Here is a 26,471-nt window from a genome sequence, read left to right as displayed (position 1 = left end):
GTCAAGTGACACCCGGCGGCTGCCCGGGCGCTGACAGTGGAGCCAGGAGGCCGGAGGGTGGATATGCCGGGGGTCGTTCGCATCCTCTCCCTGCTGCTGGTGCCGCTGCTGCTGGGCTCTGCGCGTGGCTTGCACGTAAGTCCACAGGACCCCCGCGCAGGAATGATGGATAGGGGACAGGCTGGCGGGGGACCGGGCTGGTGCTGCGGCCACCTGGGGTCCCAAAGGGCGGAGGTCCTGGGACCCCAAGGCGCGCCCGGGCCCGCAAGGCAACGGGGGGAGCTCAGGCAGTGGGCTGAGCCGGCAGAGGGCCGGCCGGGCGGGGCGAGCTTCCTTACCGGTAGCTCTGTCGCTCGTGTGTTCCGCCCCTGCCGCCTCTTTTCGCTGGGACCTACTTCCTTATTGGTGCAATGAGGGGCTGAGATGAGGTGCTTTCCAGCTTTGCGGGTTTCCGGCAGGGGGATTCCAAGTAGCGCGCGTTCTTGGAGGGCGCCTTGGGCTCTGTCTGCTTGGCGCGGCCTTCCTTGCCAGCGCTCTGCGGAGCGCTCCGGAAGGAGAAAAATGGGGTCAAGAGAGGCCCCCGCAATGGGAACATTGGATTAATTACCTTCGAGGTGGTCTCTTTTCGGACATCTCGTGCCCTTCTCGGCCCTTCCCGCCGCCTACTTTTTAAGGCTTGGATTTTCCAAACCTTTAGGGTTTGGCGGTGGGCAAGAGGCAGGCTGCAGGTAGCCGCCAGCGTTGCTGGAGGGAGGTCTGGCGGGACGAGGTGCTGGGCGGTGCGGGGCGTGCACGATTGCGGGAGAACTACAGCCTCAGTCCACCCGGCAGAGCTAAGGCAGGGGCCGAGGGAACTCCGAATCGCTCCTGGGAAGGTCAGCATCACGGCCTTGGAAAGGTGGGGTGGCTCTGAGGGGAGAGGGACCGGGGGATTTAAACGGGCGCCTGTCTCTCTGCACGTTCAGGGAACCAACTTTGGTTTCTCCAGAGTTCGGGTGGGCTGAGTCTGGGACTTGTTTTATAAGTGGAAAATGGTGAACTTTGACTTGCAAATTACACCTTTGATAAAAGGCTTTCAGTAAAGTACGTAGGGCAGGGGAAAAAAATATATATATATATATTTTTTTATTTTAATTTATCTATCTTAAACCGAGGTTGAGAATCTTATTTGGAAAACACCTGCTGAAAATATTTTCATTTTGGATTCTTCTTGGGAAAAGGTCACCTCAAATGACTATTTGCTAACCTTTGTCTACCTGGGTCTGTGCTTCCCCTGCCCCAGTTTTTTGTCTGGGAGCCCTGGAGTGGGAACTAGCCAGCCATGAGAGCCACAAGAGAACAGTTCAAGGATTCAGTGGCAGAGAAAGATGGGGAGATGGCAGATCTTAACCGATGTCTAGGACGGTTGTGAGACGGGAGGGATAAGGATTTATGGAGGAGGAGCTGGGGGACAGGGCAGCCTGCCATGTCGTGGTCGCTCATTATCCTTGTGCAGCATCATTCACAGGGGCTGCCCTGTGACTGCCAGGAGGCCGTCTTCACCCCAGGAATCCTTATGTTAGGTGTCTAGGTGTCCCTCCTGGGCCTAGAGCTGGAAAAGATACCAGCCAACTAGCTTTCCATGATTTCCTTCTTACATTTATTTACAACAGCGGTTCTCAAACATTAACTGTCCTAGAAGTTAAAACCGAACATTTAAAAGTATTTATTAACTTACTTAAGAAATCGTAAAATCGTTATATGTTAATAAACTTTATATATTTCTTGAAAAATAATAATTTCTTCCCAAATTGTAGGGCGAAGAGTGACATTGTACATTTTTGCAAATCTCTTTCATGTCTGTCTTAATAGATGATAGTTGGATTCTCATAGCTACTTCTGCATTCATTCTCGCTATATCACATGTCATGTAGCCTCTGGAAAACTTCACTGTACACTCATGAGAGAATGGTTATGGCTTAGTCCTGTTTTGTTTTGGGTTTTTTTGCGGTACCCGGGCCTCTCACTGCCGTGGCCTCTCCCGCTGCGGAGCACAGGCTCCGGACGCTCAGGCTCAGCGGCCATGGCTCACGGGCCCAGCCGCTCCGCGGCATGTGGGATCCTCCCAGACCGGGGCTCGAACCCGCGTCCCCTGCATCGGCAGGCAGACTCCCAACCACTGCGCCACCAGGGAAGCCCCTTAGTACTGTTTTTGAAAATAGTTTTGACTTAATGGACCCCCCGAAAGGGTCTCCCTGGACCACACTTTGAGAACCGCTGGTTTAGAATAATGTTTTTGTTATTATAAAAGTTCACACGCATTATGGAAATACCTGAAACATACAGAAAACGGTAAGAAAATGAAACTGCCCATCCTGTTATAATCCAGCGTGTTTGTATTTCAATAATAAAATGTAGCAACTGACTGGTATTTGAGTGGCTTGGATTCAGGATGGGTTGGGCAGGTGTAAGTGGCCTTCAGGTTTTGACTGGGGACAAGGAAGCTCTCATATCCCACAAAGCTGACGCCGGTTCCTGGTTGCAGGCGGAGCTGACCTGGAAACCTGTCCTTGGCCACTGTCCTATCTAAGGAGCTCACCTTCCAGAGCCCGCCTGCACAGAACTGGCAGGGGACCCTCTTAGGAGCAGAGGTGATGGCGATCTTCAGGCAGCTGTCCCTGGGCGCAAAGGCCGCCCTGGCAGCCGGCACTGTCTTCGTGTCCATGGTCATCTCCCGCTCCTACCTGGCGGAGAGCCTCGAGCTCAGGGCCTGGCGGTGGCTGTTCCGCCTGCAGCTCGCCCTGTTTGCCAACTCGCTCATGCTCCTCGGTTCCCTCTACATCTGGCGAAGCACCGTCAGCAACCTCAGCCACTCCCCTGCTGCAGAGTCGGCCTGTTTCCAGCTTTGGAAGTTGGCCGTTGTGGCCTTCCTGGCCCTGGCCCATTCCAGTTTCTTCACCATGATCTTTCTAGTGGCCGAGGAGCCCTATCTCTTTTCCCTGACGGCCTACTCCTGCCTTGGGGCATACATCATCATGGTCTGCTTCCTCTGTACCCTCAGTGGCATGGAGCAGGCCTACCAGCTCCTGGCCTTGCGTGCCGGCAGGGTGGTGGGCAGCCTTGACAAGACAAGGAAGCTGGCACTCAGGCCAGCGCTGGCGGTGCTGGTGTCCGCCGTGCTCAGTGTGGTAGGGCTGCTGAACGCTGCCCAGCCCCCGGCTGTGAAAACTGTGGAGGTGCCCATCCATTGGCTGCCCGCCTCCATGGACAACCTCAAGATCGCGCTGCTCTCCGACATCCACTTGGGCCCCACGGTGGGCAGGACCAAGATGGAGATGTTCGTGAAGATGGTGAACACGCTGGAACCGGATGTCACAGTGATTGTGGGTGACCTGTGTGATGCCGAAGCCTCTGTCCTCCGGACAGCCGTCGCTCCTCTGGGCCAGCTTCGCTCACGCCTCGGCACCTACTTCGTCACGGGGAATCACGAGTACTACACATCAGATGTCAGCAACTGGTTTGCGCTGCTGGAATCCCTGAACGTCACGCCCCTTCACAATCAGAACGTGAAGATTTCTGCCACCCGGGCCCAGCCTGGCGGGGGTGAGGATGATGACTGGATCTGCTTGGCCGGGGTGGACGACATCGAAGCAGACATCCTGCACTACTCTGGCCACGGCATGGATCTCAAGAAGGCTCTGGGGGGCTGCAGCCCGGACCACACCACCATCTTGCTAGCTCATCAGCCCCTGGCTGCCAAGAGAGCTCTCCAGGCTCGGCCAGATATCAACTTGATCCTTTCTGGGCACACTCACGCTGGGCAGATCTTTCCCTTGAATGTGGCAGCCTATCTCCTGAACCCCTTCTTTGCTGGTCTGTACCAAGTGGCCCAGACTACATTTGTTTATGTGAGCCCAGGCACGGCCTACTATGGGATACCCATGCGACTGGGCAGCAGGGCGGAGATTACAGAGCTCGTCCTGCAGCGGGTTCCCTGAACCCACCCCTGCCCCGTGCGCCTCCTCATTGCCCTTGCCCTCCATCCCCGACCCTCTGCAGACCAGGCTGCCTGCTTTATCCCCTCCAGTCTCTCCTGCCAGCACACGCTTGTCACAAGACTGGCTTGCACCGTGATCAGTGGTGGGGCTGCCTGTTAACTCTGTAGGTGGCCATCTGCTTCTTTCTGTGCATTTGTGAGGCCACTAAAGTCACATGTGTAGGAACAGGCATCTATTTTCCAGATGATGTGGAGTAAGCCCTCCTCCTCTGCAGAACTCATGGGGATGAACTGAATCAGGGGGTTGCTTGAAGGGGATGCCTGTGGAAAGTGGAGTAGGGAGGGGACTCTTCGTATTTTAAAAGCCTCTTTAGGACTTAAGCAGTTTTCAAAATCATTGATCCAGAGCTTTCTGGGGAAGGGGCAGTGTGGCTAGGTAATCTGGGAGAACTGGCGAGATGGAGGCCCCTCTGGCTGCTGGAGAAGAAGCTTTTCTTTTCCCCCTTGGTTCTATCAGAGTCACCTTTACTGAGAGCATCAGCCAAGTCGGCTGGAATATAGGCTCATCCTGTTCCGGGCCTTGAGTGATGCTGTCTCATTGGCTGTGCTCCTGGGCCTTTGGGGTTGGGGGTGGGGCAGAAGGATGGGAACACTGGTCCATGAATGAAGGTCAGAGTGCTGCTGCCTAGGAATTCAGAGGGTGTTTGCCAAACTTGGCTCCTTTTATACAACACCTGGATGAGGTGATTAGGGACAGGCGACTTTCCCCAACTGAGAGATGAGGGAACCGAGGCAAAGGGAGGTAGAGCACTGGCAGCAGCACAAGGGTTATGGGAGATTCTGGCTGGAAGCCCGGTTTTCTGCCTCCCAAGACCAGTGTTCTTCCCACTGCCTGATGGTAAGTAGCTGTACCCTTACAGGTGAGGATAGGGTTCAAACACAAGTAACATTGTAACGAGAACAAGCAAGGGCCTATAACCTGATGCCCTTTCGAAGTGGTCTGCTTGAGGCCGATTTCAGTTCATGGTAACTACGTGAGCAGGACCTGGAAGGGGGGTCGGCCAGTTTCAGTGTAGGATGGCTGTTACACTGGAGGGACAGTCAGGAAACTGGAGTGCACACCCCCCACCCCAGGTTTGGGTCAGAAACGGAGGTTCGCTCTCTACCGGTAGGGAGGTTGAGGCTTGCATGGGGAGTGGCAGGGCACTGAGCTCCTGCGGGCCCCAAGGCCTTCCCTTCGTGGGACCCCTGGCTCTGGGATGCTGGGCTGTCCTTCCTGCTGGTGGCTCACTGCCCCCTTCCCCCCCACCAGCCTGACCCCATCAGAGCTGTCCTAGCGCTCTGGCCACAGAACCAGACAGCCATCCCTAAGCTGGACCCTCAGAAAAAGAGGCAGGGGTTACCGTGTCTGGAGCAGCCCCAGCCTCGCTGGCCGGCCTCTGTGCCAGAGGTAGGATACCCTTTGACCCTGGGGTAGCAATAAGGCCTGATAGACAAGGCCTCACTGAGAATCTTTGTGCGACAGGGAACTCTGACTGGAGGGGCTCACCCTCCTGCTTTCTTGTCAGGCAGCATCGGGCAAATGACCTCACTGAGCCTCGGTTTCCCTCACCCTGAAATGGGGATAATTATCGTATCTACCTCAAGATTGTTTTGCAGGGAGGGTATTAAGACATGGCGCAGAAGTTGCTTGTAGCTCAGTCACAAGGAAGCAGTTGATGTTGCTGATTTTTAAACATCCCATGGGGCCTGCAAAGGGGCTGTGTTGGTCACAGGTGCACAGAGAATTTATGGAGCAGCCAGTCCTGGGAAACAGGAGTGGGTCCCATGCCGCCTGCTGCTGGGGCCCAGTGATTTGTCACAGCAGCAACTGCTGGGGTTGCTTTCCTCTGTCTCTTGCCTGTGTTATTGTCTCCCTGTGCACACTCAGCCTGGCCAGGGCAAGTCTCTCCATTTTCCCCCTTGTCCTCTTGGTTAGCGGAACCCTGGGGGCTCCTGGAGACCACCTTTCTTGTTTCCAGACAACCAAAGTATTGACAGCGGGTCTTCCAGTCGAGTTTAAAATGTATCTGAGTTGAGATTTCAGTGGTTTCCTTATTATTTACCCCCTCGTGTTTAATCATCCTTACAGCCAGGAATAAGTTTGGAGAAAAACTTATCCAGAACCAAGGAAAGGACCCTGGAGAGGCTTTCTTTTAACACATTTTGCGGGTGGTGGGGTTATAGGAGGGGGAAGTGCTTTGCCAAGGGCAGCGCCCAGCTCAGCTCAAGTTTCCTGACTGCGTTCTTGGTGGCATCACTCAACCTCGCCATCTCAGGAACTCTTCCAGACCCTCTCACATTCTCGTGCCCTGACCCCAGTTGGGATCACCCCCAGTCTACACTAGTTCTGCCATTTGTCTTCCACCTTGTGTGTCTCCTGCTCTACCAAGTATTATTTCACTGGTTTCTTGATTTGGGATCTTTCTCATCAGTGCCCTGAGCTGGATGGAATTCACTTCCATCAGTCCTGCTTTTCATCTTGCACCTTCTTGTCTCTTCTCTTTCCCTGAGTGCCAGCATTTTTCAGTCTTGAGCACCTGTCTGTCATCCCTGCTCTGAAGTCCTTGCTTGACTGATTCCTCTCTTAACAGAAACAAGACAGGTCCATCTTCTGTGCCCAAGGAATAGTCAGCAGCACCTTCTCACACTTGGTTTGTGTCCCATGACGTGGTGGAAGTTTTCCCAGCACAAATTTCTCCAATTGTGTCCAGATATGGTCCTGGTGGGCTGCTCTCCACGGCCCCCTTGGTACCTCTGTTCCCTGTTCTTCACTCATTTACCTTCTTTGATTTGTTTATTTATTGCCGGGGGAGGTGGTGAGAAACATTTACTTGAAGCTTGAAAATGCTTTCAATTTCATTCTAGTTTCTTTTTAAAAATCTGTTAAATGCAAGTTAAAATGAAACATAAAGCTTTCTAAAAATTAACTATAGGGCATCCCTGATGGCGCAGTGGTTGAGAGTCCACCTGCCGATGCGGGGGACACAGGTTCGTGCCCTGGTCCGGGAAGATCCCACATGCCGCGGAGCGGCTGGGCCCGTGAGCCATGGCCGCTGAGCCTGCGTGTCCGGAGCCTGTGCTCCGCAACGAGAGAGGCCACAACAGTGAGAGGCCCACGTAGCACAAAAAAAAAAAAAAATTAACTATAGCCTGTATACTGGGATACTATATATACATTTTTAAAAAAATTTTTATTTATTTATTTTTGGCTGTGTTGGGTCTTCGTTTCTGTGTGAGGGCTTTCTCTAGTTGCGGCAAGCGGGGGCCACTCTTCATTGCGGTGCACAGGCCTCTCACTATCGCGGCCTCTCTTGTTGCGGAGCGCAGGCTCGGTAGTTGTGGCTCACGGGCCTAGTTGCTCCGCAGCATGTGGGATCTTCCCAGACCAGGACTCAAACCCGTGTCCCCTGCATTGGCAGGCAGATTCTCAACCACTGCACCACCAGGGAAGCCCTGGGATACTATTGTTATAAAACCTCAATACATTAATCCTACTGCCATTCATTCCAAACATCCATCCGTCCGACCATCCTTTTTTCCCCTTGTTTGTTCTTTTTAAAAGCTTTTTATTGTGAAAACTTGGAAGTATTCACAAACTAGGGAGAGCAGCAACAGAATCCCCATCACCCAGCTTCAACATTTGTGACTATTGTACTGTTCCTTCTCATCTACCGCAGCCCTTCACTCTTTCTTTTTTGTCAGGAGTATATTAAGGCAAATCTTAGAAAATATAATTTCACCCCCAAATGCTTTAGTATGAATCCTTTTTAAAAAAGCATATCCATAATGCTGTTATAGCTGATGAAATTCACAGTAATTCTTTAATATCATCTTATACCTAGTTAGGAGACTTGGGGCTAGAAGTTAGGTTTTCCACTGGTAACCACTACTTTACATTCTGTTTCTATGAATCTGACTACTCTGGGTACTTCATATAAGTGGAATTATATATTATTTGTCTTTTGTGGCTGGATTATTTCACTTAGCATAATGTCCTCAGTGTTCATCCCCACTGTAGCGTGTGACAAGACTTCCTTTTTAAGGACGAATAATATTCCATTGCATGTATATACCACAGTTTGTTCATTCATCAGTGGACATTTGGGTTGCTTTCACCTCTTGCCTGTTGTGAATAGTGCTACTGTGAACATGGGTGTGCAAATATCTCTTTGAGACCCTGCTTTCTATTCTTTTGGATATATACCCAGAAGTGGGATTGCTGGATCATATAGTAGTTCTATTTTTCATTTTTTGAGGAAACTCTATACTGTTTCCCATAGCAGTTGGACCACTTTATAATCCCATCAGCAGTACACAAGTGTTCCAGTTTCTCTATATCCTCACCAAATCTTATCTTCCATTTTTTTGTTTGTTTTAATAAATTTATTTATTTATTTATTTATTTATTTATGGCTACACTGGGTCGCTGCTCTGCGCGGGCTTTCTCTTGTTGTGGCGAGCGGTGGCTACTCTTCGTTGTGGTGCACAGGCTTCTCATTGCAGTGGCTTCTCTTGTTGCGAGCATGGGCTCTAGGCACGCAGCTCAGTAGTTGTGGCTCACGGGCTGTAGAGCACAGGCTCAGTAGTTCTGGTGCACAGGCTTAGTTGCTCCGTGGCATGTGGGATCTTCCTGGACTGGGGATCGAACCCGTGTCCCCTGTATTGACAGGCAGATTCTTTTTCTTTTTTTTAAATTTATTTTTGGCTGCATTGGGTCTTTGTTGCTGTGCGCGGGCTTTCTCTACTTGCGGCGAGTGGGGCTTCTCTTGTTGCGGAGCATGGGCTCTAGGCGCTCAGGCTTCAGTAGTTGTGGCACGCGGGCTCAGTAGTTGTGGTTTCCAGGCTCTATAGCACAGGCTCAGTAGTTGTGGCACATGGGCTTAGTTGCTTCGCGGCATGTGGGATCTTCCCAGACTGGGGCTTGAACCCATGTCCCCTGCGTTGGCAGGCAGATTCTTAACCACTGCGCCACCAGGGAAGTCCCTGTTTGTTTGTTTTTGATAGTGGTATGAGATGATAACTTATTGTGGTGTTGATTTGCATTTCTCTGATGATTGGTAATGTTGAGCATCTTTTCATAGGCTTGTTGGCTATTTGTATACCATCTTTGGAAGAATGTCTATTCAGGTCTTTTGCCCATTTTAAAATCATATTTGATTTTTTTGTTGTTGAGTTGTAGGTCTTTATTATTCTGGATATTAACCGCTTATCAGATATATGATTTGCAATTATTATCTCCCATTCCATAGATTGACTTTTCACTGTATTGATTGTATCCCTTGATGCGAAAAAGTTAAGTTTGATGTTCCATTTGTCTATTTTTGCTTTTGTTGCCAGTGCTTTTGGTGTCATAACCAAGCAGTCACTGCCAACCAAGCCCAGTATCATAAAGCTTTCCCCCTATGTTTTCTTCAAGGAGTTTTAAATTTTGGGTTTTATGTTTCGGTCTTTGATCCATTTTGAGTTATTTTTGTATATGGTGTAAATTAAGGATCCAACTTCATTCTTCTGCATGTGGATATCCAGTTTTCCCAACACTTTTTGTTTAAGAGACTGTCCTTTCCCCATTGAGTGGTCTTGGCACCCTTACTGATGACCATGTGAACATTTGTGTGACAGTTTATTTTCAGGCCCCTCTATTCTATTCTATTGGTGTATTTGTCTGTCTTTATATCAGTAACTCATTGTTTTTTATTACAGTAGTTTTGAAATCAGGAAGTGTGAGTCTCCCAACTTTGTTCTTCTTTTCCAAAATTGTTTTAGCTATTGGGGGTTCCTTGAAATTCTGTATGAATTTTAGGATGAATTTTTCTATTTCTGCAAAGAATGCTGTTGGGTTTCTGATAGAGATTACATTGACTCTATAGATCACATTGGGTAATATGGACATCTTAACAATACTAATATTTCGATCCATTAACATGGGATGTCTTTCCATTTATCTGTGTCTTTTAAAATCTCAGCAGTGTTTTGTAGTTTTCAGTGTATGAGTCTTTCACCTCCTCGGTTAGGTTTATTCCCAAGTATTTTATTCTCTTTGATGCTATTATAATTGGAATTGCTTAATTCCCTTTTTGGATTGTTCATTGTCAGTGTATAGAAGTGCAACTGATTTTTGTATGTTGATTTTGTATCCTGCAACTTTGTTGAATTCATTTATTAGTTCTAACAATTTTGCGTGTGTGTGTATGTGTGAAATCTTCAGGGTGTTCTACATATAAGATCATGTCTGTGAATAGAGATAATTTTACTTCTTCCTTTCAAATTGAACGTCTTTTGTTTCTTTTTCTTGCTTGTTGCTCTGGCTAGGACTCCCAACAGTATGTTGAGTAGAAGTGGTGAGAGCGAGCATCCTTGCCTTGTTCCTGATCATGGAAGAAAAGCTTGCAATCTTTCACATCGAGTATGATGTTAACTATTGGTTTTCGTATACGGCCTTCATTGTGTTGAGGTAATTTTCTTCAATTCATAGTTTGTTAAGTGTTTTATCGTAAAAAGTTGTGGAATCTTACCAAATAAATTTCTGCCTCAATTGAAATGATCATGGTTTTGTCCTTCATTCTGTTAATGTGCGTTCCATTGATTGATTTTCATATGTTGAATCATTCTTGCATTCTGAATCTCACTTGGTCATGATGTATAATCCTCTTAAAGAGCTCTTGAGGGAATTCCCTGGTGCTCTAGTGGTTAGGACTCGGTGCTTTTACTGCCAAGGGGGCGGGTTCCATCCCTTGTCAGGGAACTAAGATCCCACAAGCCATGTAGCGTGGCCAAAAAAAAAGTTGTTGAATTTAGTTTGCTGATATTTGTTGAGGATTTCTGCATCAATATTAATCAGGAATATTGATATTGGCTTGCAGTTTTCTTTTTTTGTTATGTCCTGTCTGGCGTTGGTGTTAGGGTTATGTTGTTCTCATAGGATGAGCTTACAAGTGTTCCCTCCTTTTTAATTTTTTGGAAGAGTTTCAGGAGGATTGGTGTTAATTCTTCTTTAAATGTTTGGTAGAATTCTCTAGCTGAAGCCATCTGATCCTTTGTTTTTCTTTGAGATTTTCAATGACTGATTCTATCTTCTTACTAGTTATTGGTTTGTGCAATTTTCTATTTTTTCATGATTCGGTCTTGGTAGGTTGTATGTTTCTAGACATTTATCTTTCTTTAGGTTTCGCAATTTATAGGTATACAATTGTTCATAGTAGTCTCATAATCCTTTTTGTGTGTGTGTGTGCCATCAGTTGTAGTATCTTCTCTTTCTTTTCTGATTTTGAGGCTTCTTTCTTTTTTTCTTAGTTAATCTAGCTAAAGATTTATCAGTTTTGTTGATCTTTTCAAAAAATGAACTCTTGGGATTCCATGGTGGCGCAGTGGTTGAGAGTCCGCCTGCCGATGCAGGGGACACGGGTTCATGCCCCGGTCCAGGAAGATCCCACATGCCGCGGAGCGGCTGGGCCCGTGAGCCATGACTGCTGAGCCTGCGCGTCCGGAGCCTGTGCTCCGTCCGCAAAGGGAGAGGCCACAACAGTGAGAGGCCCGCATTACCGCAAAAAAAAAAAAAAAAAAAAAGAACTCCTACTTTCATTGATTTTTTTTTTCTATTCTCTTATTTCACTTAATCCCTGCTCTAATTTTCATTATTTCCTCCCTTCTGCTAGCTTTAGTTTTTTTCTTTGACTTCTTGAGGAATTGTGTCACTTTACAGTTCTTTTGTTTGAATCAGGATCTAAAAACAAGGTCCATATATTGTATGTGATATATTTCTTAAGTCTCTCTAAGTCTATACGATACCCTCTCTTCTTATTTTGTGCCATTTATTTGTTCAGGTTATCTGGATATTATATCTTGGTATTTCCTACATTTTGGATGTGTGGTGGTGTTTGACATGTACTATCCTTCATATTTTCTGTAAACTGGTAGAGGTGGACATCTATTAAAGTTAGAGCTAGAAGCTAGACAGATTCACGTTCAACTTTTCTCCTTTTTTGGTAGGAAGACTTCATTGCTTTCAGTGATGCTGAGATTGACCAGGTGTTGTCAGCTTGGCTCCTCCACTAGAAGGTTCCACATCATCTTTTCATCTAATGTTTCAGCAGTCATTGATGATTGTTGCCTAAAGTCATTAGTCCAGTAGGGATTGTAAAATGGTGATTTTTTTTTTAAGTTTGTTACATTTAATACAGAATTTAGTAGGCCAGAGTACTAAATAGACCTTCTGGGAGTATTTAGTTGGCTTTTATCTATTCAAGAGACAATGGAAACTTCTTTTACCTCAGTTCTGAATTTTGAAGGAGTTTTTGTGGAGCTTAGAAGTATAATCCTGGGAATTCACTGGTGGTCTAGTGGTTAAGACTCTGCACTCTTGCTGCCAAGGGCCTGGGTTCAATCCCTGGTCAGGGAGCTAAGATCCCACAAGCCGCATGGTGCGGCCAAAAAAAAAAAAAGAAAAAGAAGTGTAATTCTGCCTTCAGCCCCCAAAACGATGATTTTTAATCTCATTTCTTCTGCATTTACTAGCTGTGGTTCTACAAAGAATTCTCTTCATCAATTGTTTGGTTATTCTGAAAAAGTCTGTACCAAAGGCAAGACGGATGCTGGATTCTTCCTCTTTATTCATTAGTTTTCAGAATAATTAGTTGATACCCCAGCAGACTTCAGGGATGACCAATAAGCTTTTCTTTTAGGTGGGAGGGAGTATTATGAATTTGGCTATTTTTGCATCTCTGACATGTTTCAATCTAACGAAATGATAAATCTTTTAATGCTCAAAATGTCCCATTTTCAGCCAGTTGGAGCTCCTTCAAATTGGCTTCTATGTCATTTTGTGTGGCCCTAATAGTTGTTGATTGTTTTAGGCTTATTTTGTATATATTCTTCCCCAGACTTGGATTAAGTGATTTCTTAAGGAGCCCTGGTTCCTTTTTGTGGGAAATATTTAGAGACCATAATTTAAGTGCTAGAGGAGCTAAGTGCTACTGGCTAGTGTCATTTCTTAGCTGTTTCTGTGGCTATTGCTGGGAAATAAATATTTTTTTAGAAAGAGAAAAAATTTTAAGTTACATTAGTTTTTAGAGCAGTTTTAGGTTCATAGCAAAATTGAGTGGACGGTACAGAGATTTCCTGATTGCAGGACTTTTACTTAACTTTCTTTGATTTTATGTTTGTTTCTATTTTATACTGAAATGTTTGGTTCCTGACAACCCGATGTAATTGCTTATTTATCCTATTATGTATTTTATAGATTCAGAATAGTAATGAAATATTATTAATAGGATGAAATCTACTGGATGCAGGTTTATTTGTTTTAATGCAGTTCAAGATGTATTTTTATCCTTAGTCTAAATAGAGTCAAAATACTATTTCAAATTCACTTGAAATGATTCCTTTCTCTGTGGACAGTTAAGTCTGTTTTTCACTTTTAAGAATTATTTTATATTTTTAAATTTATTTTTTTAAAACTGTGTACTTACCTTTTCTCTGAGATGATGGAGCAGAATTAAATCTGTAAATGTCTGTGAGTCCTGGAGGATAGGGAACTGATCCTCAACTGTGCTCATTTCTCCTCCATTCTGCCATTTCCCCTTCCTCTTCCATTGAAATTTGCACTCTTTATCCACAGTCTTTTGGAATGCTGAACAAAAATCTTCTTGGAACAAGACAGGAATAAGTAAATAAAATTAATAAATCTATAAGCCATGGCAGATCAATCACAAATTCCTCCAGATCCATATTGATTATCACCATTCATTCCGTGGGGTGGTTTTTCTTCTACAGCCTGTCTGATGTAATGGTGCTTCCATGACATTTGATGTTTGAAAGGCTCTAGCTCTGGCATTATCAATGTGTGTTTTATAGTCGTCTGCAATATTCCTTCTCTTTCTCTTTGCTCTGTGAACTGAGGGATCTGGGAAGCCCATGTGTGTAAACACCCCTCCACCCCTGTCTTCTCCCCTTCTCTTAATCCCTTTTCCCTTAACACTAGGGTGCTAGCAGCCTGGGATGGTTGGGCCTCTGTCACCCTGGAGCTGAGCAGCTCATGTCAGGAATTCTCCAGGCTCTTGGGCCTCTGGGGTGAGTTGAGAAGGTATGTAGGGTGCTGGGGATGGAGATCCATGGACTAGGTGCTTACCTGAGTTATTATGAGAGACTTGAAGACATTAGCATCTTCACGTAATCGGCATGACACATAACCTGTGATAGCACTGAGCTCCTTTTATTTCTTTATTCAGGTTGAGGAATGTGCACAAATAATGCGAATATAATTAATTTTAAGTCTGAGGATTAGGCAACTTGAGGCATGTTCACATTACCTGGTGATGTAAATACCAATGTTACATTGAATTTTTTTTAAAGAAAGGCTTATTCACCACTGAAATAATCTCAACAGCATCATTAACTTTAAACATGTTGTATCGGACAGTATTAGTTACCTGATATGTATTTGGTCTGGGGTTATTTCATTTGTACTGCGGTCTTTTTTCTCCAGTGTTATATGCATTATGTATAATACATTGGTTGGGGGTGGGGGCACGGCTTGGAAAGGTGTGGGCTTTGACTTGCTTGGAATTGCTTTTTATTCTGTAAGTTCTGTGACCTCATGCACTGTAAATATTGATGCTACCACACCCGAGCACATGTGAAATAAAACTGTGGCTCTTCAGTATTTGGTTCCAATGCGAATTAATTAAAAAGGGGTTGGGGAAGTAGGTGTCCAGTAGTTAAGAATCCGCCTGCCAATGCAGAGGACACGGGTTCCATCCCTGGTTGGGGAAGATCCCACATGCCATGGAGCAACTAAGCCTGTGCACCACAATTACTGAGACTGTGCCCTAGAGCCCGCGAGCCACAACTACTGAGCCTGCGAGCCACAGTTACTGAGCCCGTGTGCCACAAATACTGAAACCCGTGTGCCTAGAGCCTACACTGCGCAACAAGAGAAGCCACCTCAATGAGAAGCCCGCACACTGCAATGGAGAGTAGCCCCCACTCGCCGCAACTGGAGAAAGCCCGCGTGCAGCAGCGAAGACCCAGCGCAGCCAAAAAAAAAGGGGGTGGAATTTGCACACAGGGAATATTTTCCATTATATGTATTTGGGGGGAATAAACTCTGAAGGCAGCTTTCCCTCTTTTCTCCTCCCCCCACATTTCTCGATGGCCCTACTTCCATCAGTGGTGCCACAGCTCAGAGATTAAGGAAGCTGGCTCTTTTAGGCTGGGTCCTCTCAGGTCCTTCAACATTGAAAGGGGTCACTTTGGAGCCATGAAGTGGATTTTCCCTGTTTACCTTGGCCCTGACAGTCACCAGTTAGAGGCTGTCTCTTAGGTGAGCTGCTTCTGCATCTGTCTGTATCATCCCCTCTGCTGCTTTTCTAAGCTTCCGTTTCAGAGACTTGTCACTGCTCCCCAGGTCCAAATAACATGCTGTTGTTTGTATATCAGACCAGTGTGACAGCTCAGGGAGTGTCCTGACAGTCGAGGTGTCTCATGGGAGAGAGCGGGGCAGTTACCAGGTCCCTGGAGCAAGACAAAGAATGTGTCCTGCTGTCCTGCCCACTTAAAAACCAACCGCTTTTGACCCTTTTTATTGATAGTTTTGAAAAGATTAGCCACAGACCAAATGCCAGAGGCTGTGTTGACTGTCCCACAGCTGCCACTGGGGCTACCACTTGGTTAAACAAGTGGTCCACCACCATCCAGCACGATCTGTTTTTGGCAGGGGCTCCCCGGTGATCTGAATGGGGATGTGATGAGGATGTCCACTGAGTCTTTGTGGTAGAGGCATCAGTGTCTGCAATTCCAGGAGAACTGTGGGCTTGTTCAGAATTACCTTGGGTGGAGGTGGGCAGTGGGCAGTTCCAGGACATCTGTTTGGCCCTTCCCTCCACAGCGGCTGTTACTCATGGGGAGGCTTCTGGGGGCTGTTAAGTAGAACCATCCCAGTTTGCACTCAGAACCAGGGACATCGCCATAGGGTAGGTCCTCTGACTAGTGAGAAGGACGTGGGCCCTTTCCCGTGGCAACAAGGTGGGGGTGGTGGCATTCAGGAGCCCTGGTATATACATACCAGCCCAGACTGCATCCAACAGTCCTCATGAGGTCTGGGGGTGCACTTTCCTTAGGACACAGGTGTCCTAAGTCCCGCTGGGGAAGGAATATTTATTGTGTGTACTTAGGGTGGCATCACAGGGCCCTTCCTCAAGGGGATCCATCCAATCCTTCCTTCCATCAGCTGTTTGTTGTAGAACCACCTCAGAGCTGGGAACCAGATGAAGGAGTCATGATTTTCCACTGCAGGGGCTGACCTCAGCCTTTTGCTCACAAGTGATTGATTTTTTTCTTGCGAGATACATCAAGCAGCGCCCTCACTGGTTGGCCAACCATCTCGCCCTCTTGCCTGAAGTCACCTCTGTCAACACGCCCCAGCTGCCACTCTGGCCTAGCTGTTTGTGGTGGTGATTATGTCCATCTGCATCTGGCGGTTAAGGGGTACCTCTTTGGTTATGCCAGGATCTCATCACCCTCGAAGACACGAGGGAGCATCTTCTGTCACCCCCTGCTCACAGAGCACAGCCCTCAGGGAACTTCCGGAGGACACCAGGACCCTCCTCACTGCTGTGTTCCTTACTGAAGGGTGTGTTCTCTGGCCAGTTCTGGGGAGTATAGTCAGATGTTGGGGTGTCTGGTCACCGTTTTTACTTTCTCACTTCTTGGAACCATCTCATACCTTCCTCAGGATTCCATGGCAGTCCAGGCACCTCCACCTCATTTCCTGTGAGTCAATATCATGTCCAAGTTCCAAGGAACTGGGTTCCAACAGCACAGGGACTGGGTTGGGCACCTTTACCAAGATGACAGCTCACACATGGGAGAACGCACCATGTCCATACACTCCCCTCTATCTGCCTTGTGTTCTGCCCCCTCAAGATCCCCTCCCAGTGTCCCCCCTCCCCCTCCGCAATTAAGTCCTGGCCTTATCTTTCTGGCAGGAGATGTAGGTCTCTTTAAACATTGCCATGGAAGCCTCTGGCATTCACAGAATGCCCTGAGTGGATGGCTGATTTGAGCCTGTCAACCGGTCTCTTTCTTCAAAGCTTCCAATCTGTTAGTAAAAACCAGCCAACCTCACAATCCTTATAATTACCAGCACCCACCCCTCAGCCCCATTCCACGGGTAGAGCTAATGCAGATGCCCACTCCCCCCCTCTGCCCGTGCCCCCTCCCAGTCCTGCACAGGTGAGGGCCTTATCGTGTGTGTTTGCATACCATGGGCCGTCGCCACCCACTTAGCACCAGCTGTAGGGTTCTTCCTGCTGTTTGACGCACAGGAAATGAGAAATCCAGGTATTGACTCACATCCTGAGGATCTGCTGTTTAGGACAGTTCTGGTACCAAGTGTCTTAATTTGGGTTCCTCTAGAAGTAAAACATGAAACCAGGGCTGGAGTGCAGGTGATCTGGGAAGCGGCCCAAGAGGGACAGATTCTCACTCTGGGCAACAGGACCGTGATTCTGCCAAGGCCTCCTGGAGAGCAGACGGAACGTCTCCCGAATTGCCTGCCTAAAAGAGGAGGGTGGGGCTTCCCTGGTGGCGCAGTGGTTGAGAGTCCGCCTGCCGATGCAGGGGACACGGGTTCGTGCCCCGGTCCGGGAAGATCCCACATGCCGCGGAGCGGCTGGATCCGTGAGCCATGGCCGCTGAGCCTGCGCGTCCGGAGCCTGTGCTCCGCAACGGGAGAGGCCATAACAGTGAGAGGACCGCGTACCGCAAAAAAAAAAAAAAAAAAAGAGGAGGGTGCAGTTATCCACTCCCAGTGGTTGAGGGCTGCTCCGAGGTGCGTGGACTCCCCCCGACACCTGGGCTTCTGGGTGAGCAGGTGCCCGTGGCGTGTGGGTGGGAAGACACAAAGACTTGACTGGTGAGCTTGAGATGAGACACTGTCAGCACACTGTACACTGAACTCGCGCGGGACTATCCACAGCCCTGACATAGGTGTGTTTTTTTGAAGTTTCGTTTTTTTGTTTTTTTAATTTTTTGGCCGCACCTTGGGGCATGCGGGATCTTAGTTCCCCGACCAGGGATGGAACCCGCCCCCACTGCAGTGGAAGTGCGGAGTCTTAACCATTGGACCGCCAGGAAGTCCCCAGGTGTGTTTTAAAAAACACCTCTTGACCTTCTCTTTATTCTGTCTCAGAGATCTTACCACAGTGGCAAGAATAAGTCAGTACTCTCAGAATGTATATAATATTTCATCATGTGTGTGTATGTACATTCATATGCAATACACGTACCATAGAAACCGTAATTTATTCCATCCAGTTTTTTTTTTTTTTTTTTTTTCGGTACGCGGGCCTCTCACTGTTGTGACCTCTCCCGTCGCGGAGCACAGGCTCCGGACGCGCAGCCTCAGCGGCCATGGCTCACGGGCCCAGCCGCTCCGCGGCATGTGGGATCTTCCCGGACCGGGGCACGAACCAGCGTCCCCTGCATCGGCAGGCGGACTCTCAACCACAGCGCCACCAGGGAAGCCCTCCATCCACTTTTTAAGTTTAACCTTTTTCCAGTTTTATTGAGAAATAATTGGCATACATCACTGGATAAGTTTAAGGCGAACAGCGTGATTTATTTACATGTTGTGAAATGATTACCACAATAGGTTCAGCTAACACCCATCTTCTCATACAGATAAAATAAAAAGGAAAGAAAGAAAGAAGAAAGGAAAAAATTTTCTTCTCCTTATGATGAGAACTCTTAGGATCTACTCTCTTAACAGCTTTCCTGTATATCCTACAGCAGTGTTAGCTATAGTCATCATGTTGTACCTTACATCCCTGGTATTTATTTATGATAACCGGAAGTTTGTACCTCTTTATTTTTTTGGCTGTGCCACGCAGCATGTGGGATCATAGTGCCCCCACCAGGGATTGAACCTGCACCCCCTGCAGTGGGAGCGCAGAGTCTTAACCACTAGACTGTCAGGGAAGTCCCTGGAAGTTTGTGCCTTTTGACCACCTTTCTCCAATTCTCCCTGCCCCTGACTTTTTAATTTGTGTCAACATTTTACTAGGAAAAAATTCAGGAGGGTGGAGCCCCCTCCACCAGGGCTTACAGTTTCCTCTGCCTGTGTCGCCCATCCCCTTGGCTAACTCTTCCTCATCCTGGGGCTCAGCTTAGACCCATTCTTCTTCTTTTTTTTTTTTTTTAGATGTCGGGGGTAGGAGTTTTTAATTAATTTATTTATTTTTGCTGTGTTGGGTCTTCGTTTCTGTGCGAGGGCTTTCTCTAGTTGTGGCAAGCGGGGGCCACTCTTCATCGCGGTGCGCGGGCCTCTCACTATCGCGGCCTCTCTTGTTGCGGAGCACAGGCTCCGGACGCACAGGCTTAGCAGCCATGGCTCATGGGCCCAGCTGCTCCGCGGCATGTGAAATCTTCCCGGATCGGGGCACGAACCCGTGTCCCCTGCATCTGTAGGCGGACTCCCAACCACTGCGCCACCAGGGAAGCCCCAACCTGGTGGTTTTATCCTCATTTTACTCTGTAGGCCTCACTATGTCGAATCTTGGGTTTCTTCCTTGCTAGACAGAAGCTTCATGTGGTCTGTGGCTGCATCTATTGGTTCCCCTCTGTTATTACCCAGCACATAGTAGGTGTTTGTAATATTTGCAAGTGCTTGTTAGGTTGATGTTTGGGCTGGATTTTGAGGTTGTTTGAATGCAGGGGTGCTCTGCTCTGTGGGACAAAGGCCATATTCCACCATCTGCCCAGATCGTTTCTCTCCAACCTCATCTGCTTCTCCAAATCCCTTCCCTTAGACAAGCGAACTCCAAACAGCCCTTTCCTTTTCCCAGTTCTGCCCGAAGTTGCTCACTCCCTTTCTACCTGTACAAACAATTTCCCCAACATATGGGCCACCTTTGAACTCAAAGAACTTGTGGGAAACCCTTATTTGACATTTAATCATATACATGCTGTGAGATGTTTTCAAAGTCATCCATTGGGGCACCTAGTATAAGAAATCATGTGAGTTTCTTGCTTTTGAGTAGCAATTAAAGCGTTGTTTGGAGATACTAAATTGACACTCTGACCTTCTAAAAAATGATTCTTAAATTATTTGTTTATTTTTGGTTAGCTTTAGTAACTCACATACAGTAAAGCTTTCCAGTTGCCCCTAAGCAGTCTCCTGGCGGCATGCAAGATCTTTAGTTCCCCGACCAGGGACTGAACCCGGGCCGCCTGCAGTGGAAGCTTGGAGTCCTAACCACTGGACCGCCAGGGAATTCCCACAGTCACAATACTTTATATTTGGATTTCAGGCCAAGTGTGATCTAGGACCCTTGCTCTCATTGATGTTTCCAGGTATGGCTTCAAGGGCAACCCCCAAAGCTCTCATGGACTGTGATGCTGCTATGAAAAAGAGATTTAAAAAAAAAAAGCCTAAAGATGCACAAGGAATCTTACCAACAATGGAGGACACTAATTAAATGGTCTCTTCTAGTCCTTGTCCTGTTGGAACCTGAGGTCTATTGCTGCCTTTTTATATCCACCAGAGGGCAGTGTTCTATTCTACCTCACAGTCCGCCTCCCCTTTGAGGTCTCCCCTTTCTTTTCTTTTTCTTTTTTTTTTCAATTAAAAAATTTTTTTTGGCCACGCTGCATGGCATGTGGGATTTTAGTTCCCTGACCAGGGATCCAACCCAAGCCCCTGCACTGGAAGTACAGAGTCTTAACCACTGGACCGCCAGGGAAGTCCCAGAGATCTTCCCTTTCAAATCCTAGCATTTCAGCTCCTGAAGTGATCCCCAAACTGTGTTTCTCAAACTTTGATTTGACTTCTAGAAATACATCTTGGGCGTCCCTGGTGGCGCAGTGGTTGAGAGTCCACCTGCCGATGCAGGGGACACGGGTTCATGCCGCGGTCCGGGAAGATCCCACATGCCGCAGAGCGGCTGGGCCCGTGAGCCATGGCCGCTGAGCCTGCGCGTCCGGAGCCTGTGCTCCGCAACGGGAGAGGCCACAACAGTGAGAGGCCCGCGTACCGCAAAAAAAAAAAAAAAAAAAAAAAAAAAAAAGCATCTTGATTAGTTGCTAATAGAAATACATCTTACATCTCAACCCCACAGAGACGTACAACCATATGCAACTCTATATATGTATATATAACAAAATTTCATAAAATGACACTTGTTTTCATAGAGAACAGACCTGTGGTTGCCAAGGGGGAGGGGGTTGGGAGAGGGATGGAGTGGGAGTTTGGGATTAGCAGATGCAAACTATTATATATAGAATGGGTAAACAACAAGGTCCTACTGTGTAACACAGGGAACTATATTCAATATCCTGTGTAAACCATAATGGAAAAGAATATGAAAAAGAATGTATATATGTGTATAACAATCACTTTTCTGTACAGCAGAAATTAAGACAACATTGTAAATCGACTGTACTTCAATAAAATAAATTTTTAAAAAAACACTTGTCTTTACTATGTGCAATACACTGATATTTCTATTCTCTTCCATTAAAAAAAGTGCCAATCATCACCAAATTGAGTTCACAACCTACAAATTGGGTCGCACATATTGCCTTAGAGTTCATTTAGTCTGGCATCCTGCATACTTATGGATGAAGAGATGCAGGGTTAGAGAGGGATGCTCAGTCATTGTGGGACTCAGCGCAGCACCTAGGATAAGGCTTCAGGGCTTCGGACTTCTGATCTGTTGCTTTCAGCACAACGACATTCCTGTTGAGGGACACCCAGAGCTCTGGCAGGTCACAGCCATGGAGTCCAGGATATGTGTGTGTGTGTTCCAGCCCCAGCACACTGAGCTTCGCCACACCTTGCGAAGAGTCCCCTGCAGCAGGGTTTTCTCTTTGGGCATGTAAATTCTGCAGCTCACCCACTGATTGTCACATTGGTGCCGGCCTCTGGAATCCTGCACGTGGCTCCTCCATGCCCTGACTTAGCAGTGGGTTGCTTTATAGCCCAGAATCAAGAACGTACACAAACTAAGAGGGTAGGGAGTCAGTTGCCACTGTTGAAGCGTCTGCTTCTGAGATGCGGAGGGTGGAAGTTCTCATGTGGTTCCGTCCTTGCTCTGTAGAACGCCTCCCAGAGGACTTTCGAGATCGATTACGGCCACAACTGCTTCCTCAAGGATGGCCAGCCCTTCCGCTACATCTCGGGAAGCATTCACTATTTCCGCGTGCCCCGTTTCTACTGGAAGGATCGGCTGCTGAAGATGAAGATGGCTGGACTGAATGCCATCCAGACGTAAGTAGGAGGGCACTGGGCTCTCACCTGGGCCTGGACACCCACCCCTGGAGGGAGGGTCCAGCTGCATCTCTCGGTGCAGCTGTTTCATTGCTCAGAACGGGGAATAGCCTGGTCTGGGGTCCCGGGAGAGGCTAGTCATGGGCTTGAGTGTCCCTTCTTTAGACAATTAACTACTTCTTCCAACCTTGAACTTTGTCACCAGAAATCATACAATGGATATCATCTTGAAAGGGCAAAGGGAAGTAACAATGGTTGAGTGTTTACTGTGTGCAGGGCACGTTACATGGATGATGCCATTTCTCCAAGGTCACCCTTCTTGTTTGCAGCTGGCGAAACTGAAATTTGCCCAGGCACATGTGTTTGGACAGAGGTTCCGCTGAGATTTGAAGATAAGGGTGTTGGTAGGCAACCATAGCTCCTCTCAGCTCCTAGAGGGATATGCCTTGTTGGGTAGATTCCTGAAACCTAGTTTGTCTTTGTGGTTCTGCTGGGGTGATTCCATGGCCCAAGGTTACAGAATTTTACCCCAAAACTATCTCTCCTTATCTCTTCTGCTGTTGTAAAGTGACTAATTGAGAAGGAAGTTGGGGTGGCTGGCCACTTTGGTTTCTGCACTGGTGATGTGGATTGCTGATAACTCTTCAAAGATAAAGGGTGAGAAAACCCAGCGGCAGATTCCTGGGACAGATAGTTAGGAAGAATCCCACTTGTTATTCTGGTTCTAGGGCCACTGGGACATGTCTGTAGTTTCAACACTAAGTTCTGGGGGACCAAGACTGTTCCAGGGAACCCTGAAACCATGGGATTGTGGGAAAAAAACACAAGCCAGGGGTCATCAAAGACACCTTTGTGATGGCAGTGGGTGGCTTCATATTTAAAGTTGTGTCCCAGGGCTTCCCTGGTGGCACAGTGGTTAAGAATCCACCTGCCAATGCAGGGGATATAGGTTCGAGCCCTGGTCCGGGAAGATCCCACATGCCGCGGAGCAACTAAGCCCATGTGCCACAACTACTGAGCCTGCGCTCCAGAGCCCACGAACCACAACTAGTGAAGCCTGCGCGCCTAGAGCCCGTGCTCCGCAACAAGAGAAGCCGCCGCAAGCAGAAGCCCGTGCACCACAACGAAGAGTAGGCCCCACTCGCTGCAACTAGAGAAAGCCCGCACGCAGCAATGAAGACCCAACGCAGCCAAAAATTTAATTCAAAAAAATAAACTGTTAAAAATAAATAAATAAATAAGTTTGTGTCCCATGCTGCAGGCAGCCCAAGGAGCTGGTCGGAATTTTATTTTTTATAAATTTATTTATTCATTTTTGGCTGCATTGGGTCTTCATTGGTGCACACAGGCTTTCTCTAGTTGTGGCGAGCGGGGGCTACTCTTCATTGTGATGTGCAGGCTCCTTCTCATTGCGGTGGCTTCTCTTGTTGTGGAGCATGGGCTTTAGGCACGCGGGCTTCAGTAGTTGTGGCATGCGGGCTCAGTAATTGTGGAACGCAAGCTCTAGAGCGCAGGCTCAGTAGTTGTGGCGCCACCAGGGAAGTCCCAGAATTTTTGTTATTTTACCTCCTTCGGACTATTCCTGACAAAATCTTTTGTTAGGAGGACGCAGGGCTTGGAGGTTTTCCCATTTTTATTGAAAAATATTTTTCAAAAAATAAGTATGGGGCTTCCCTGGTGGCGCAGTGGTTGGGAGTCCGCCTGCCGATGCGGGGGACGCAGGTTCGTGCCCCGGTCTGGGAGGATCCCGCGTGCCGCGGGGTGGCTGGGCCCATGGTCCGTGGCCGCTGAGCCTGTGCGTCCGGAGCCTGTGCTCCGCGATGGGAGAGGCCACGGCAGTGAGAGGCCCGCGTACCGCAAAAAAAAAAATAATAATAAGTATGCCTCTTATTACTTTAGCACAGATATTTTCATTTTTCCTAAGCCCTTACATAGGCATAAGTAATTTTTCCATAGCAGTAATTTGTGTCCATGAACTCTGTCTTTTTTTTTAAGTCAAGCATTAAATAGGAATGGGCGTTCTTTGAGGGTCATACACTTAAAAGTGTTCCCCACAAGTTTGATTCTCTTGGTAGCTGCTGTGAAAGCTCAAAAGAAGGCTTCTTTTCTGCGCGTCTGCCTTAGGAAGATGTCTGTGTGTCCTGCGGGTTTATAGTTCTGCAGACTGTTCAGAAATTCATGTAGGACACCTGGATTTTTGAGCTATTTCCAGGAAGGGGCTGTGTGTGTCTTGGCAGGTACGTGGCCTGGAACTTCCACGAGCCCCAGCCAGGACAGTACGAGTTCACTGGGGACCACGACGTGGAGCATTTTATTCAGCTGGCACATGAGCTGGGACTGCTGGTCATCCTGAGGCCTGGACCTTACATCTGTGCAGAGTGGGACATGGTGAGTGCGGCTGGGCCTGCCCTGCCTGCCTGGTGTGCGGTCAGGCAGGGATCTGGAGGCAAGTGAACTAAAGCAGCGTTGGTAAGTCTCTAATTCCAGGTAACACGGGCCTGTGACTGAGCAAACCCAGTTGTCTTTTACCTTGAGCAGTGCCCAGGCAGAGAGGAGCAGGGAGGGGTCACAAGGCATGGGTCCTCCTCTTGGTGGTCACGTACAGAAGTCAGTTTCCTCATCTGTAAAAACAAGTTCATGGTGTGGCCTCTGTCTGCCTCACAGGGTAGTTGTGAGGTTAAGTGGAGGAATCTGTAGAAAAGGCTTTGATTCTCAAAACATTGCATTCATGCCCAGTGATCTTATTTTTATTATGTTTACAATTTCTAATTGCCCTGAAAGTTACAACCCAGAAAGCCCAGCTCAAATACCCCTTCTCCATGACATTTTTCTTCTTTCCCCTCACTGCTAATAGTAATTTCTGTCTCCCCTAAGACCTTATCATGGCCTCTTCATCCTTTTTTTTTTTTTTTTTCCCCTCTCCTAGGGAGGATTACCTGCTTGGCTACTAGAGAACGAATCTATTGTTCTCCGTTCTAGTGATCCAGGTAAGTTGTTACAGATGTCGTAAGAGAATTTAAGAAAGCTTAGATAATTTATATCAAAAGAGTCAGGTATTTCGAAGGCTGGGGTACTCCTGGGCGAATGCTTCTGAAAGTTTAGCAAAAGTGTGAGCGTTCATCATGCTCCTCCAGGTACTGAATGTTTTAGGAAAGAAGGATTATTCGAACAACTTGACCAGATCTCGCTGATACCCTGGGAACTCTTTGAGTTGGCACTGGGCCCTGTTTGCGGTTCACTGGCTGAGTTTAATGCTTTCTCTGCCTCTGTTCTTAGAATACGACATGGCTGGTGCCGACTCCCAGCTAATCAGAATGGCAGATGTAGTTTCTGCGGTGGTGTCACTGGATTTCTCAGTAGCTGCGGTGTCTTCAGTTCCTTTGTCTACTTTTACAGAGTTAGATAACTAAATGATAGATAAAATGATAGGTTTTTTTCTTGTCTAGCTGTAAACCCTGATCGATCTGCAGGTCCCATTTAGCTGCTGTTCTTTTTTTTTTTTTTAATTTTTATTGGAGTATAGTTGATTTACAATGTTGTGTTACTTTCTGCTGTACAGCAAAGTGAATCAGCTATACATATACATATCTCAACTCTTTTTTAGATTCATTTCCCATTAGGTCATTACAGAGAATTGAGTAGAGTTCTTAGCTGCATTTCTGTCTTCTGAAGGCTTCAGTTTCTCTTGGTGATGAAGCTGGTCATAAGAGCAGCTAACACTGATTAAATTTGCTGTGTAAAAGGCTAGTATATTATGTTCTATATGCATTTCCTTCTTAGTGTACTACCCTCACATTTTACGCTCTTAGTATATTAGTGTTTTTCCACATTTTATCTCAGTTAATCCTTACAACAACTTTATGACCTATGTACTCTGTTATCCCCATTTGACAATGTAAATGTATAATTGATTAGAACTTAATTTTAAAAAAACTCAACTGTGACAGAGAGGACACATCACTCAGTCATTCAACAAACATTGGTGGATGCCTCCTGTGCTGCAGGCTTTTTGTCCTAATGGCAGGGGCAGATACCAGGCATACTGGTCCTTGTCCTCTCAGAGCTCCACTGAGGAGACAACTCTCGGCAGGACAACTTTTTTTTTTTTTTTTTTTTTTTTGCGGTATGCGGGCCTCTCACTGTTGTGGCCTCTCCCGTTGCAGACGCGCAGGCTCAGCGGCCATGGCTCAC

At 47.3% G+C, this 26,471-nt stretch overlaps 2 protein-coding genes across 3 annotated transcripts in view; both read left to right on the top strand.

Moving 5' to 3' along the window:
* Positions 1-26,471, top strand: part of GLB1 (galactosidase beta 1) — a 90,021-nt gene continuing 63,550 nt past the window's right edge. Inside the window, exons 1-4 of one of the 2 annotated variants that reach the window (XM_082664718.1) lie at positions 1-135; positions 22,111-22,280; positions 24,518-24,668; positions 25,207-25,267. In XM_082664718.1, the coding sequence (XP_082520844.1) occupies positions 64-135; positions 22,111-22,280; positions 24,518-24,668; positions 25,207-25,267 (454 nt within the window). In that variant the 5' untranslated portion in view covers positions 1-63. The remainder of the gene's footprint in view (positions 136-22,110; positions 22,281-24,517; positions 24,669-25,206; positions 25,268-26,471) is intronic. The other variant, XM_082664719.1, reaches the window with a different exon arrangement.
* On the top strand, positions 2,634-3,977 carry TMPPE (transmembrane protein with metallophosphoesterase domain; the record flags this gene model as incomplete). Its single annotated transcript, XM_082664720.1, has 1 exon — positions 2,634-3,977. The coding sequence occupies one exon, from the start codon at positions 2,634-2,636 to the stop codon at positions 3,975-3,977; it is 1,344 nt and encodes a 447-aa protein (XP_082520846.1).

Source organism: Grampus griseus (assembly GCF_964374135.1).
Source record: "Grampus griseus genome assembly, chromosome: 10".
Classification (NCBI taxonomy): Eukaryota; Metazoa; Chordata; class Mammalia; order Artiodactyla; family Delphinidae; genus Grampus; species Grampus griseus.
This window is presented reverse-complemented; position numbering and strand designations above follow the sequence as displayed.